Source organism: Lolium rigidum, chromosome 7 (assembly GCF_022539505.1).
Source record: "Lolium rigidum isolate FL_2022 chromosome 7, APGP_CSIRO_Lrig_0.1, whole genome shotgun sequence".
NCBI classification, from domain to species: domain Eukaryota; kingdom Viridiplantae; phylum Streptophyta; class Magnoliopsida; order Poales; family Poaceae; genus Lolium; species Lolium rigidum.
The window spans coordinates 78118229-78133614 of NC_061514.1; the positions used below are offsets into that span (position 1 = coordinate 78118229).

The 15386-nt window shown below is 44.5% G+C and overlaps 1 protein-coding gene and 1 long non-coding RNA gene across 2 annotated transcripts; both read left to right on the forward strand.

Annotated features, from left to right (window-relative positions):
- The first annotated feature begins 41 nt into the window (after positions 1 to 41).
- Positions 42 to 2387, forward strand: LOC124669232. The gene is made up of 4 exons (XR_006992078.1): positions 42 to 298; positions 384 to 503; positions 1247 to 1332; positions 2035 to 2387. It is a non-coding gene; the product is annotated as an uncharacterized LOC124669232 (long non-coding RNA).
- A 4995-nt stretch (positions 2388 to 7382) lies between these two features.
- LOC124677206 (DEAD-box ATP-dependent RNA helicase 13-like) lies at positions 7383 to 13633 on the forward strand. Its single transcript, XM_047213205.1, has 15 exons — positions 7383 to 7584; positions 7664 to 8155; positions 8320 to 8510; positions 8847 to 9041; positions 9295 to 9471; positions 9998 to 10386; positions 10504 to 10684; positions 11200 to 11322; positions 11417 to 11533; positions 11702 to 11806; positions 12155 to 12295; positions 12440 to 12505; positions 12604 to 12759; positions 12896 to 12977; positions 13298 to 13633. Exons 1-15 carry the CDS (start codon positions 7383 to 7385, stop codon positions 13348 to 13350), a joined length of 2670 nt encoding a protein of 889 aa, XP_047069161.1. The 3' UTR covers positions 13351 to 13633.
- Positions 13634 to 15386: the final 1753 nt, after the last annotated feature.

Consider the following 15386-nt stretch of genomic DNA (forward strand, 5'->3'; position numbering starts at 1 on the left):
CCCATCGCCGGACTGCGTCGCGCGCATGGACGAAGGCGTTGGGTGCGGCTGCTGCTTCACGACGCATCGCGCCATCGCGCCATCTCGCCGTCGCCCATCCTTGCCCTGCGCCACCATTATACTTGGCGTCGGACGCGTCCTCGCGATGCTTCTGCTCGATCCCGGCGAGTGGGAGCCCTTCTTCCCCGTACTGTCCGTGAGGCCGCTCCGCAACTGCAGGCCCGCGCAGCGCCTGGGCTCCATCCTGGCCGTCTCCTAAGACGAGCTCAGCGGGGACAAGGCCGTCGCCGCACAGACGGTGAGATGTACCATCTCTCCCGAATCTTGGAGTGTGCTGCGCTGGATTCTGCTGCCCTGGGTCTTAAAAAGGTTTGATCTTGCAGGGCCACTGATCTTGGCAAAGTCTTTGTTCGTGGGGAACCTAGACTATGACACCAGCCACTCTTAGCTCGACCTCCTCTTCCAGCATGACGGCCTGATCAATCGCATCGACATCAAGTCAGGTTGCCCTCTACTCTCTTCCTTACGCCTGATCTGTGTGCATGCTTATCTGATAATCACATGGAGCAGAACAGCTCAAGGTTTATTGGGTACAAGGTGGAGGGACGATTTGGGCTGGACATGTAATGTTTTTGGATATGCTATTGTCTTGCGCTAGATTTTGTACTTAGGCTTTTATAGTTTGGAGAATAATCCTGGAAGTAACTTGACTCCTAAGATTCTTATTTGTCCGTGTATCTCACTACCTCGCATCAGGCATAGTAATCTCTATAGCTGGTCATTTGTGTTAACCTGTGATGCAAATAATGCTAGTGTTTTGCACTTCTCCTTGAAGCAATGCCTCAAGAGCTTGTCATTTTTCTGGATGCTATCCACCGTCTGTGCCTAGAGTTTTTAATGAGTTTTCATTCATTGGAGAATATAATCATTGAAATAGCTTAACCTTTTTTACGTGCATGTTTCCTGGCACATCAAACCACCAAGTATAATAATACCTATAGAGGATCTGATTGTATGGCATATTAATATGTCATGAAGTACTTGTTTTTTACTGTAATTTTTTTACTGCCTTATGTATTTACCCACAAAGTTCTTTGTTGGCTTTATAGGATACAGGGATACTTGCTGTGGCAAGTGGAATTGCAGTATACAGATGCTTGTCTACTAGTATACTTGCTTTGCCTGCTGTTCTGTAGATTGATATGAACTAGTAACTGCTAGTATACATAATTGTGAACCAATGCAGTGCTTGATGCTGTGGAGGACTAGATGATAGGCACCATGCCTCCGTCTCGCCATCTACTGAACTGCTTCTCCCTTTTTGCTGCAATGGTAAGCTTCGTGTAGCTTATGAAAAGTTTCAGGTACCCTCTGTTCTTAATAAATGTAAAACACTCAAAGGATCTAAAATATAACATTGATGCAGAGTAACACTAAATACCACTCATATGTACCAAGTGTTTCAGAAAGTTAATGGGGTAATGGCAGAGGTTCTCACAAATTTCAGAAGTAGAAATAATGTAGCTGATTGGTGTCAAGGATTCATCTGTATCCCTAGTATCCTATAAGAAAGTTCACAATAATTTATGCCTATTGATCTGTAATATAAAAATGAAGGTGCTTTTGCATCGTTGTTTGATACAAGCATATTGTTGGCTATGGTAAACTGCACTAGATGCCATAACTCATTTTTTGTAAAGTTGTTTCACTGTTCCAAATAAACTACATGACTTACGTATTACTAGCTGATTAGTCAAGTACCGATTTTATCATTTTCTGTTTTGAGAGATGTTCACTGAATCCTAGAGTGCCAATTCTATCATTTTCTGTTTTGAGAGATGTTCACTGAATCCTAAAGTACCAATTCTATCATTTTCTTGCATTATTTCAGTCACTGATAATTGAAATGAAATTGCCCATTTCATACTGCTCATGTTTTTCTCATTAACACTAGTTCTAACTCATGGATTTTCTTTCATGTTATTTTTTTCTTCGGTTGAACTAAACAAACAATAATGATACTTCCATGTGTAGGGAGCTCGGCTTCGGAGTCCGAGCACGCAGGAGGTGGAGCTGGCCGGCGGCGTTTCAGCGAGTAGGCTGGCCGGCGTCGATTGAGCGAGTAGGCTGCCCGGCAGCCAGCGGAGGTGCGAGAAGCCTGGTGGGCAGCTAGAAGCTAGCTAGCCGCTGGATGGAGATTTTGTATTCACATGTGCAAGCCACCCTAATAAGCTGAGATTGCCGGGAAAACTAGGAGAACTTGTATCTATTTGTGTAATATTTGCTATTTGGAGACTTTCTATATCTGTTGTGTCATTGATGCATGCACGTTATGAATATTTGGATACTTTCTATATCTGTTGTGTTATTAATGTATATCTTGCTGTCATTCTGGTATTTCCCTCTATATTATGTGTATATACTATGTATTCTGGTGTATATACAGTGTAATTTGAGATTTTTTTGGCTCCTGTTATTATTACCCCTGGCGAATTTTTAGCTTTACCACTGGCAAGAACGTAAGTGCCGGCGATGCACACGGTTACCCCGGCGAATAGGCTAGGTGCCGGCGGTAACCAATACCGCTGGCGAATTGGAGAAGGTGCCGGCGGTAAGTTGGAGTTACCACCGGCGAATCCGAGGATGCCGGCGGTAAGCGCTTACCACCGGCGAGGTGATTGCCGGCGAATCCAAAAACGCCGGCGGTAAGCCTTTTTCAGGTCGCCGGCGGTAAGCCTTTTCCTAGTAGTGTGAGCGCATGGTTCGCTCGTTCCCACTTGTGGTGTGTGTGTTGAAGTAGTTCGTCATCCTCATCCAATATGTTTCTCTTGTTTGATCGGTACCGGTTGTTGGATCCATTCCAATTGTCAACCATGTCTTGCAAAGCAACTTGTCCTCCGCTATTGTGTAGTTGGCGGACCGACCGGGAGGGCGAGGTTCAATCAACCCTTCTCCTTCCTCATCTACATCCTCGTATTCCTCCTCTCCATCAGCGGCTTCATGATGCATGAACGAGGATCCAACATTCATTGTCTCCATGAATGCCGCATCATCGACTCTACATTGCAATGAAATTCATCACTTCCCGGCTAGGTATGCATCTAAACTACAATTTGGACGAAAAGTAGAGTTTTTTTACCCCTCGGGCATTTCATCATGCACCATATGTGCGCCCGCGCGGTTGCCGAACGGAGGCGCCGGCTGGTTCGACGTCGGAGGAGGAGGAGGAGGCGCCTGGTTCGTCGGAGGAGGAGGAGCCTGCGGCCGGCGGGGGACGGGCGCCTTCGCTTTCTTCGGCGGCACGACGGAGGCGGGACCGATGTGCGGCCGTTTGTTCGACGGCGCCTTTCCCCTCCTCGGCGCGGGCCGCGCGGTGCCGGCGCCTCGCGCGGCCATCTGCGCGGCGGCAGCGCCTGCGTGCAGTGCCCCGCGCGGCGGGATGAAGAGCGCGCGCGCAGCAACCGTTGCGTTGCCGCCGTCGGCGCCGCCGCTAGGGTTTGGCGGTGGTGCGGCGGAAGTGGCGGCGGCGGAGGGTGGGACAGAGTAGGGATGGGTCGTCGGGTTGCCGAAGGTGTCGTCCATCGTCGGGATTTCACCGGCGGCGCGCGAAGACGACGGATTGGACGCTCGGGCGGCGACGCGGAGGAGGAAGTTTCAGCGTGGGGGATTTTTCGCTCTTGGACGAGCTTTGCCGCGCGCTGTAGCCGACGCGCCAGATATGCCGCTCCGGTTTGTGCAAAACGCCGCGCGCACTAAATTTTTTACAGCGCCGCGCCGTATACCGCGCCTGCTGGAGCGCCACAATCCCTCCTGCGCGCGCTATATCGGACGTTTTTATGCCGCGTGGTCTATATAGCGCGACTGATGCTCTTAGAACAATATCTTCCCAATCTCTCCCTCCTCCACGCACGCGAGCATCACGGCCGCCTCCCTCTGCCCCGAGCGTTTCCTCGCATCCCCCGACTTCCACTTCGTCGGCGTGCAGGAGGACGCCCGCCTCAGGGACGACCACGACCTCGAGGTGGCCAGAGAAGCCCCCCGCCTCCTCCCAGTCCCAGGTGCGCCGCCCTCTCCCCTTTCCAGGCGCGCCGCCCCCTGTCTCCTCCTGCGCCAGCGTACAGGCAACCTCTCGGGATTTTTTGAGAACGTTTCACCCAAATTTGGTTTAGACAACCGTATACACGATCCAATAGAGATCTCAAACCCGGCCCATTTCATCAGACAAGCCGCCAAGCCGTCGGTAGTTATTACCACAAAGCCCAAGCCCAAGTCCAAAACCAAAACCCTTCCATTGTCTCATCTTTCTCCCCCCTCCCCTCCCCTCCCGGCGGGTGCGCCTATTCAGCGCTTTAAGCGGGAGCGAGCATCAGCTCCGCTCGAACGAACGGCCAGTGGGCCAGGCCCATTTAGTCTATCTTTATTTTCTTTTTCCTCTACATGACAACCCAGCGTGACTTATCTACTTTGGTTTAAAATCAGAACAAAATCGAAAACGGAACAAAATTCAAACCGATTTTTTTTCGAAATTGAACGATTTCTAAAAACGAACAATTTTCAAATTATAAGAACAAATTTGAAAAATGAGCGATTTTTAAGAACGTACCATTTAAAATTGAACAAATTTCAAATTCAAAAAAGTCCGAACTAAAAAATAATCAAAAATTTAAAAGTTCATATTAAAAATTTTCAAACTTTTCATAAAAAAAGTTCAAAACAAAAAAGTTCAAATTCGAAAAAAGCAAACTTGAATTTTTTTGTTCAAAACAAAAAAATGTTCAAATGAAAAAATTATTGAAATTCAAAAAAAGCAGACTTGAAAAAAATTGTTCAAATTCGAAAATGTTTTATTTCTTTAAAAAGTTCAGAAAAATTTGACATCTAAAACCAAGGAAAACCGAAATAAAAAACAACCAAAAACCGAGAAAAACATAGGCGAAAACCTGAACAAAATCGATTGCCGTGCTAATGGGCCGGCCCAAACTTCACCGCCCTGTGCGGAGCGTCAGTTAGCTCCCGCAATAAGCGGCGAATAGGTATCGCCCCCGGAGACGGCGGGTATCAGGCAAGCTCGCATTCCACTTCCACCTTCTCCCTCCTCTCCAAAGCTCCCCAAACCTTCCACTCCAACCAAACCTCCATCTCCATGGCGGCGAACGGATCGGAATCGTGAATTCTCAAGCGAATACTGGGGCTTGAGCCATTGGGAGAAGCCGCCAGCGCGAACCATGTGTCGCCTCCACCGCCGCTACATTCTACGCCGTCGAACCCGATGGGGTGCCCCTATTCTCCGCTTTAAGCGGAGCTTTCGATCAGCTCCGCATACTCCCGTTAGCAAATGGGCTCGGCCCAGTAGTGGTTTCCGCGAGGACGCGAGTCCGCAGTGTTGGTTCGATCGTTAATCCTGCTTTGCTCTTTCTTTTCACGTTATTTTCTTTCGTCCGCTTCAGTTTTTTCCGCGTGCTTTTTTACTCGGCTGGTTCGCCGTTCTTTTCTCTCGCCTGGTTCCTCGCTAGAAAGTAAATCTTCCCAAAGAAACATTGTAATAGATCTTCACGTCACATATATTTGAAATGGACCAAACTAAAAAAAAAACAGTACTACTATGTGTTGAAGTTCATAAGTTCAGAACCTGAACAACTGTGTTGATCTTCAAAAATTTGAACAAACCACGTGAACAATATTTGAATATGTGAACATATTATTTTTATGCAACGATTTGTTCATTTACGGTGAACGATTTCTAATGACAACATTCATCTTATTCTAACGATTTTTATGAAAAAATAATTTATCAGTTAAAGGCCATGAACCAATTTGCAAAGAACAAAAATAAACTAGAAGAAATAAAAAGTTCGTGAACTGAAAAAAGTCCATGAACAGAAAAATGCCATGAACAAAAAAAGCCATGAACTAATTTATGAATAACATAAAAAGGGTCGTGACTAGAAAAAGGCGCTAAACAAATTTGCGAAGAACAAAAAAGAATCCATGAACAAAAAAAGATCATGAATTGAAAAAAAGGCTGTGAACAGAAAAATTTCCTAAACAGAAAAAGGCGTGAACTAACTTATGTAGAACAGAAAAGGAAGGTGCCCAGAAAAATGCCATGAACACATTTGCGAAGAAAAAACAATTGTGAAAAAGAAAAAGTTGTGAACAGAAAAATATCGTGAACGGAACGGAATAGAAAAAAGGTCGTGACCAGAAATATGTCGTGAACGGAAATATGTCGTGAACGGAAAAATTTCGAATTTGAACAATTTTAAGTTTGAACGATTTACGAATTTGAACATTTTTAAATTTGAAAGATTTTCTAATTTGAACTTTTTTAATTTGAACGATTCTTGAATTTAAACAATTTTAAAAACTACACAATTTTCAAATTTTAACGATTTTCCAAAAGGAACATTTCTTTAACCTGAACAATTTTAAAAATATTAATGTTTTTGAAATCAAAACAATTTTTAAATCTAAACTTCTTCAAATTTCGGAAATGTTCAAACTAAAAAAATTCAAATATGAAAAAGTTCCAAATTAAAAAGTACGCAAATTTAAGAAAAAATGATATCTAAAAATTTTTCAAACGCGAAAAATGTTCATATCTAAAAGTGTTTGAAATAAAAATTGTTCAAATTTTTTTAAAAATCAAATCTAAAAATGTTGAAACTTAAAAAACATTCAAATTAAAAAAAAATCAAATTTTCGAAAGTTCAGAAAAACCAATCGCAAAATAAAAAGAAAACTGGAGGAGAAAAACCAACAGAACCAAATGAAAAACCAACTGTAAATGAGAAAACTGAGAAAAAAACGAAGGAAATCCAATTCCATCGTTAATGGGCCGGCCCAGCTCGATCCCGCTCTGAGCGGAGCGATCGCTCTCCCTCCCGCGTTGAGCGGAGAATAGGGATTGCGCCTCCCGGCGCCACCGCCTCCTCCTATAGATGCAACAGGTCCGGTTCGTCCCGTCGGCCCGCTGGACCGAACCTCCCTTTTGATACCAATAGGAATAGGGTAACGGTGCGGCCCGAAAAATGCTAGGTCCACTTAGGGTATACCCGTCCGACCCCAGGGTCAAACCGCACCTCAGTCCCTTGCAGAGTGTACGCCGCCGCCGAAACCAAGCAATCCGCCGGCCGCTGGGACGCGCTCGCAGACGTGGGGCGCCTGAGCTCGTCGGAGTAGAGCCTCGCCTCCTCACCGCTGGGACGCCCTCGCATCTCCTCCACCCTCTGCCGCTACCGTCCCCGCCCATCTACAGGTCGTCCCTGACGTTGGAGCAGGATAAGACGTCGGTCGCCGGAAGGCCCTTCCGGGATGCGCAGGTACCGCTCGCAACTGGAAGCGCACAAAGCTTGTCGGTGATTGGCCGCCCTCTGTCTCCGATGGCCGAAGCACCGGAGCAGCAGATGCCGGACCCTCCCACTCCGCCCCAGGAGACGAAGCAAAGGCCCAAGAAAAACAAGCGAGGCCGCTCGAAGAAACCCAAGCGAGCCCCCGCCGCCGCCGACGCTGCCGCCCCCTCCTCCACCGGCGCCACCATGGTCGACGACCCCTTCCTCGTCCTCGCCGGCGGCAAGGAAGGAGGTAACGACCTCAACTTCTCCTACTGTTATTTCCACTTTGGTTGGGTTTACTTACTGACTTGGCTTGGGGTTCGGCGCAGGGTTCCTGGAGCTGGAGGAAATCGACGGGGCCGACTACGGGATCTTCGGGACCATCGTGGAGGACGTGGGAGCAAGTGCGAGGAAGGTGGGGAATGACCAGAAGAGGAAGACCAAGAGGGGGAAACGGAAGCGAGGGGATGGTGCCAAGCGCTTGGATGCCGATGACGATGCTGATTGTGCAGACGGTTTGGTAGCTGAGAGCAAGGAGGAGGAGGAGGGTGAGAAGGCTGAGGAGAAGGGGAAGAGGAAGAAGAGGAACAGGAAGAAGAGGAAGGTGAGTGATAAGGAGACGGATTCAGAGAGCAAGGAGGATGGCGCCGATGACAGTGTGGAGGAAGGTAAGAAGGATGTTACCGATGACAATGCGGAGGAGGGTAAGACGGGCGAGAAAAAGGGAAAGAAGAAGAAGAGGAACAGGAAGAAGAGGAAGGTGAATGACGAGGACAAGGATTCGGAGAGCAAGGAGGATGTTGCCGATGACATCATGGAAGGTGCTTAGTTTTTTGTTTTCAGCTTGTTGCTTTATGTATTTGTAGATTAATATACTTCGGTATTCCTTTACTTTGGATTTCTTTAGTTGCTCTTCCAAAATTTGGTAGCTTCGCGGTGCAGGTTTACTTGAGAATAGCTAACGATACTGTTCTGTGCCTCCCAGATGCGCAAGACGTCGATGAAAATATGGAACAAGATAACGAGGATGAGCTGAAATTGGGCGAGGATGAACTTTATGCGTGGCTGGAGTTAAGATTGCATCCCCTTCTTATCAAGGCAATGCACAGGCTTGGGTTTAGAGAACCAACGCCCATACAAAAGGCTTGCATTCCTGCAGGGGCTCATCAAGGCAAGGTTTGTTATATGTTAACCGGTCGGGAACTGGCCATTAGCTTAATCTCCATGAATATGCTGAATTTATTTTGTTTTATTGTCCTGCTGTTATTTGTTGTTAACTTATTTTAGCTTCATACCCTATTCATCGAGTGAAAATATTGTATTCTTTCTTATGGTCGTAGCTTTTTAAGTTGCCTAATGGAGTTATGGATATGCTTACTTTTTATTTTTGAAACTAGTATTGCTATTTTGGTTCCTCTTAGTAGTTCACATATCATTAATGGAAGACTTTCTTGATGCTCCATAGCAAATCTTTGGTCTTTTAACTTTGCCCATGATTATCCACTGCTACAGGATGTTATTGGTGCAGCAGAGACAGGATCTGGAAAGACACTTGCCTTTGGTCTTCCTATTTTGCAGCGTCTTCTCGAAGAACGAGAGAAGGCTGAAAGAGTACATGTAGAAGATGAAAAATTGACTGAGGAAAGTTCTTCGGGAGGCCCACTCCGCGCACTTATTTTGACACCCACAAGAGAACTTGCCAAACAGGTATAAGGATGATCGATCACAGTGCGATTTACATTTGGCATGGAACTTCAATTCTTGATAATGCTGTAGCTATAAATCTACGCTGTCCATCCTATTCCCCTTGGTGCATTCTGGTTATTTGAGTTCAACTTTTTCCCTAGCTTATTCAGTTAGAGTTCTGAACATCATTGCTCTTGAAATTTCTTCTTTCAAGTTGTTACCTCTATTTGAATATGAGGTAGTGTGTCATGCATGTTATGATTCTTATTTGCAGGTCTGCGATCATCTAAAAGACGCAGCAAAGTTCTTAGGAATTCACGTTGTTCCTATTGTTGGTGGTTTATCCATGGATAAGCAAGAACGACTTTTAAAAAAGAAGCCTGAAATTGTTGTTGGAACTCCAGGAAGATTATGGGAGCTAATGTCCTCAGGCAATCAGCACCTAGTTGAGGTTTGTATGTGAACGTCTGAAAGTATATGTCAAGTAGTCATTTTGCATTTTGGTATAATCATTAATCATAAGTATATCCGAACCTTGTAACAAAATGGCCAACTTTGTGAATAAACTTTTGTTACTGCATTGTGGTCTGAAGATTTTCATAACTGCAAACTGCAGGGAAATGACACACTTAATCACCTTTTTTTTTCTGGTGTGCAAACTGCATACTGAAAGCAAGTCTTGGAAGAATCCTGGTTTTACCCTCATAATAGAAATACTTCTAGGTGATGGAAGCCAGGGAACTAAGCCTGGTGATCTCTAGTTAACGTAACTTGTATCTACTATAACTATAGTTATCACTGCTATTCTTTCTTCTAGATGATTGCGCCTAATAGTAAACTGAACTTTTCTTTATTTCAAATGACAGATTGAAGTATATAAATGCGGCTTGTTCTATTTATTGCAATTGTCTTGTCGTTATTTATTGTTGAAGACATGGTGCTAACTGTCACAATGCTTCCATTTATTTATCACTCAGCTGCATTCACTGTCATTCTTCGTGTTGGATGAGGCTGATAGAATGATAGAGCGGGGTCATTTCAAAGAAGTGCAATCTATCATTGAGATGCTTCCTCTATCTAATAGTTCTGATGAGCCAACTGTGAAAGCCACGTCAAGCTGTGAAACTGTGCTAAATTTGCAAGTAAAAAAGCGGCAAACCTTTGTCTTCTCAGCGACACTTGCACTCTCAGCTAATTTTCGCAAGAAGTTAAAGCGTGGACTTTCTACTTCAAAGGCATCAACAGCTGATGATTTGAGCTCCATCGAAGCACTTTCGAAGCAGGCTGGTATGAAACCTAATGCAGAAATAATTGATTTAACAAATGCTTCGATCTTGCCTGCGAAACTTGAAGAATCATTCATCGAGTATGCCTTTTTCCCTTGTACTTTCATTGTAATAGCTGTTTTTCTTTGGCTTGTAATTTTTTATGCAAACACTGTAGTAGTTTGACACTGATAACTTACTTTTTGCTTTTTTTGCAGGTGTAGCGATGATGATAAGGATGCCAACCTGTACTATATATTAAGTGTTCATGGGCAAGGCCGCACAATAATATTTTGCACATCGATTGCTGCATTGCGTCACATTTCTTCTTTATTGCGCATACTTGGAATCAATGTCTTGACAAATCACGCTCAAATGCAACAAAGGGCTCGCATGAAGGTGGCTCTTCCATAAACTTTACACTGTACCTATATGTAACTTTTTCTAAGCTCTTGGAATCGTGTTCCACTTTACATATTATCTACCCCCTCTGTTCCATGTCGCTAATTTAGTAAAACTTTGTACTAAATCAGCGGCAACTATGGAACGGAGGGAGTATTATACACTTAATGACTTAAATGGTTTATGGTTGGAATCATTGTAACCAGTTGACACATATATAAGTTATGCCTTTTTATTGCTGGATGTTGCTAACATATTAATGTACTAATGTTTTCCTAAAAATACCGCTTAATAACTGGTTCTAGGATCAGCAGGTGCTTTACTTTTGTTTTCCAATTGTTTTGTGATGTATGACCTTCTTCACTGTAGTTTTTTTTCTTCTTGCTTATTTTAAATTGGAACCCTATCTCTGCCTTGTCATAGTCAAGCAAAGCTAACAACTTCTAAGCTTAGTAATGTTTAGCTTTGCCTTTTGTAAGATAAATCATTGAGACTTTCTTGTGTTCATTCAGGCTGTCGATCGTTTCCGTGAAAGTGAGAATTCCATTTTGGTCGCGACTGATGGTTTTGCAAGGGGCATGGACTTTGATAATGTCCGAACTGTTATCCATTATCAACTGCCACATTCCAGTGATGTAGGTGCACTGTTTATTTCTTGAACCTACACTTATCTTACATTGAGACCAAAATCACTAACTAGATTTTTGCAATCTTGTTTGCCCCTCTTAGGTTTATGTCCACAGGAGTGGAAGGACAGCGCGTAAATCATTGGCAGGATGCAGTATTGCGTTGATCTCTCCTGATGACAAAGCCAAGTTTTACTCTCTCTGCAAGTCATTTTCAAAGGTGATTTCCGTTCATATGTATTCATATGTTGCATGTTACCCACATACACAGTCTATTAAATCTCTCATGACAAGTGCATTTTCACCCTTCTCAACCACTGAAGATGGTGCAATTTAATTATGGTTCTTTCTCAGATTAAGCTTACTAACTATTGCTTGAAAACCACAGGAGAACCTCCAGCAGTTTCCTGTTGATCAGGCGTACATGCCTCAAGTAATGAATAGGCTCTCCCTTGCTCGGCGGATCGACAAGATATCGCGTAAAAATTCACAGGTAAGTGGTTTGTTAGATTTTCTTTGATCATTTTTAACATGTACTACCTCCGTTTCAAGGAATAAGGTGCCCTCGTTTTACGTGCTTTTTGTTTGACTAAGAATTACTTCAAATAGATAAACATTGTTTGTATGAAATTAGTATCATTAAAAAGTTCTTTTCAAGGAATACGATACTAATTACATATTAATATAATCAAGATTTTGTTGATCAATTTTTATGGTCAAAGTTTGTCTTGAAATACGCGTGCGCCTTATTCCTTGAAATGGAGGTAGTATGGATTAAGCACTGATCTCTGATTAGTTTTAGTTATAGTTGTCCATGCTCTGACTGCTGTCTGCTTTTCAGGAAAATGCTAACAAATCCTGGCTTCAGAGGAATGCTGAATCCATGGGACTTATATTGGATGCTAGTGACAGCGAGGAAGAACGTGTACAAGGCCACAAGCAACGAAAGGCAACATCTGCAAAGCTCCAGAAACTTCAGCAGGTTTGAATGATTTAATAATACTATATTAGGGTTAATAGCATTAGTATTTTTTTGGTAAGCTAAGCTTTGTTATTAGGTGGTCATGTCTTGACAATGTTCCTCTATCTATCTGGCCCATAATTAAGCACATTTTTCTTTGTGTAGGATTTGAACGAACTCTTGCAACACCCCTTGCAACCTAAGACTTTCTCACGGCGCTATTTGGCTGGGGTTAGTTTTCTGTCATGCAGTAAATATTATGGATCACTTCTGGCACCTTAACCTGACAAGATTTTGTGTTGACTGACATCAACCGTCAATTCATCCAGGCTGGTATTTCACCATTACTCCAGAAGCAACTAGAAGATTTGGCCAAAAGGAATGTAAATGGTAATACTAGTAATAACGAGAATAAAGGGTCTCAATTTGTTATTGGCCAGGATCGTGTGGAACCCTTGCAAGCTCTTCAAGATTCTGGGCAAGAGGTGAGCTTTTCAATCGATTTATGTCACTCATAACCAGAACCAAGTTTCTAATTTGTGTGTAGTTCATACATCAGTTGCTTTTGCTTGTATATTCTTCTGCCCCTTCTCTTATCTATTACTAATTTTATGCTGTCAGATTTGTGTGAATATGGACAAGCAAAGAGAGAAGAGAAGACTTGCTGAAAATTGGAGGCGGAAGAAACATGAAGAGAAGAAGAGTAATTTTCTTTCATCATTCTTTTCTAATTCGCCCCACTTGCACTCATGCATTGCCATTGGTCTTGACGCTGCAACTATCATTTCTGAATATTTAAAAGAAATGCAAGAAGCATGCATTCTACTTTTATCCCATACACATGCTATTCTTATAATAATGCTGATGAACATTGGATGTTTTTTTGAGAATTCATGAACATTGGATGTTATCTGGCTCAGTCCGAGCGTTCATATTTTGAAAATACCCCTAGTTATAATTAAAAATGGTACAAACTTTGTTTAGACACCCACCGACGTCTTAATTTCTTCCTTGCATTTTCAGGTACACGAGAACAGAAGAGAAATGACAGGAGACAAGCTAAAGAGAGGGACTGAATAGTTGATGAATAACTGAAGGAGGAGCCCATTTATCTCGGCTATGTTTGTTTTGACGTTGTTTATCTCTTGGTTTAGGAGGGTAAATGTGCCAGGCAACTTATGTCGTCAGGGGCACTTGAGTTCCCATGATTACTTCCAGGAACACCTTCACTGATGTTTTGGACGTGATATATCATTGGAGGCACTAAATTTATGAGTTGGTGTAAACAAGATTGAGTTGATCAGGCGATGGATATCATCATTTGCAGTTAAGCTAGAACCGAGCCTCAGCAAAGAATGATGAAACATAAGCAATTTGGTTGGCAGTGTTGTAACAATTTGCTTGGTGTTAGCAATTTGCTTGGTAGTTTATGGATTTGGATCCAGGCTGCAAACAAATTCAGATCAATAGATTCCGGGTCTGCCAATCCATCATACTCAAACAACGTTCTATCCTAAGAGCCATGGGCCTCCTTTCTCAACTTTCAACCAATCACCTAAATAAAAGCATTGTATCGGTTGCCCTCCAGATGTTCAAACTTTACCTCTCTTGCTGGACTCCAAGCAACACACATATGTTGTTCGAACGTCTGCGAACTGAAGAAATTAGATGTATGAACCCTAGAAAGGGCCATCCACTTGATCCCTTCTTTCGGCGCCGCTTCTTCTTCCTAAAAAATTAGGTCATCTATTTCATCCTCTTCAATCCCTAGGTGATTCAGCATGTCAAGAGCCTTCGCGTTTTTACTTCCCGATCCAGAACTTTGGTTTGTTGTGCTTGCCGCCGGGCACACCATCGCGAACGAAAACATCAAAACCCTGAACAGCTGTAGAGATCACCCGGCTGTGGAGAACCGGTACCGTCCACCTCCCTTATGAGCAAACAGGACGAGGGAGATCGATCCAGAAACGGAGTAAACTCCGGCACCGAGGTAGAGTCAGCGTCGGAGGAACGAAACCCCTAGTCGCCTGGCAGCCGCCAGAGCGCTAGGTCATGCACAAGAGTTGCTGCTTCGTTCATTTCCCAGATGCTGATAACAGTCGCTCACATTCCCTTTTTTTTGGGTACGCGTGACAGTGCCCGGAGGCCGGCACATTCCCTTTTTTTTGGGTACGCGTGACAGTGCCCGGAGGCCGGATCGGTCTGTTAGCGTACAGTGCCCATCTCACGTATTTTTAGATCAACCGGCCCCATCCCACTTTATCCATTGACGTCTAAAAATACAAAAAAATAGCCCAAGCTAGCCAAAGATAAAAGGCCCAAGCTAACTAAAGGAAAAAAGACCCATATTCCTCGCCGTCTTCCTAATCCGTATGTGTGAAGAACCTCGACCTGAACTGGATTCCTAATCCGACTCTCACCACAACACACGCACAGGCCTCAACGGCTCAGCCTATATTAACAGCCACAAGGCTTTCTTGATCTGTGCGGTGCCACACTTCTGTTTCCTTGATTCTTGTGGCCAATCCAGACACGAGAATCGAGAGAGAACACGCACTCTTCCGCAAGCTCTTAGAGGCCGTCGACGCGATGGCATCGGCGCAGGACGCCGGCAACGATCAGTCTGTCGCGGAGTCTGGCTTGACCACTTACTTCCGAAACCTCGGAGAGGCCATTGACGGGATCGGGGCGGACGAGACCGACGAAGACGTCCTAGACGCCCTGGGCGAGCTCAGAGAGGCCCTCGGTAAGGTGGTAGCAGCGCCCTTGGCGACAGCCGAAGATGTCCTGCACCAGGACAAGATAGCCATGAGCGACTTGGCACTCGAGATCGACGAGGCCATCGACATGATCGCTGCGGCGGCCGCTGCCGGCGAAGTTGACTGGGAGGTGGAGTGCGCGCGCAAGGCCACAGAGACCATCGTTGACTTCACCCGCACCCGCCAGCTCAATGAGGTCGTCGAGGAGATGGCAGCGATGGGCATGGACAACGGAACTTTCTTGCCGACCGGCGAGGTTGAAGAAGAGGCCGTGGATGAGGAGGTTTTCTTGGACGATCAGGTTCAGCAAGAGATTTACGAGGAGGCCTTCTTGGAAGAGCTGGACTACCACG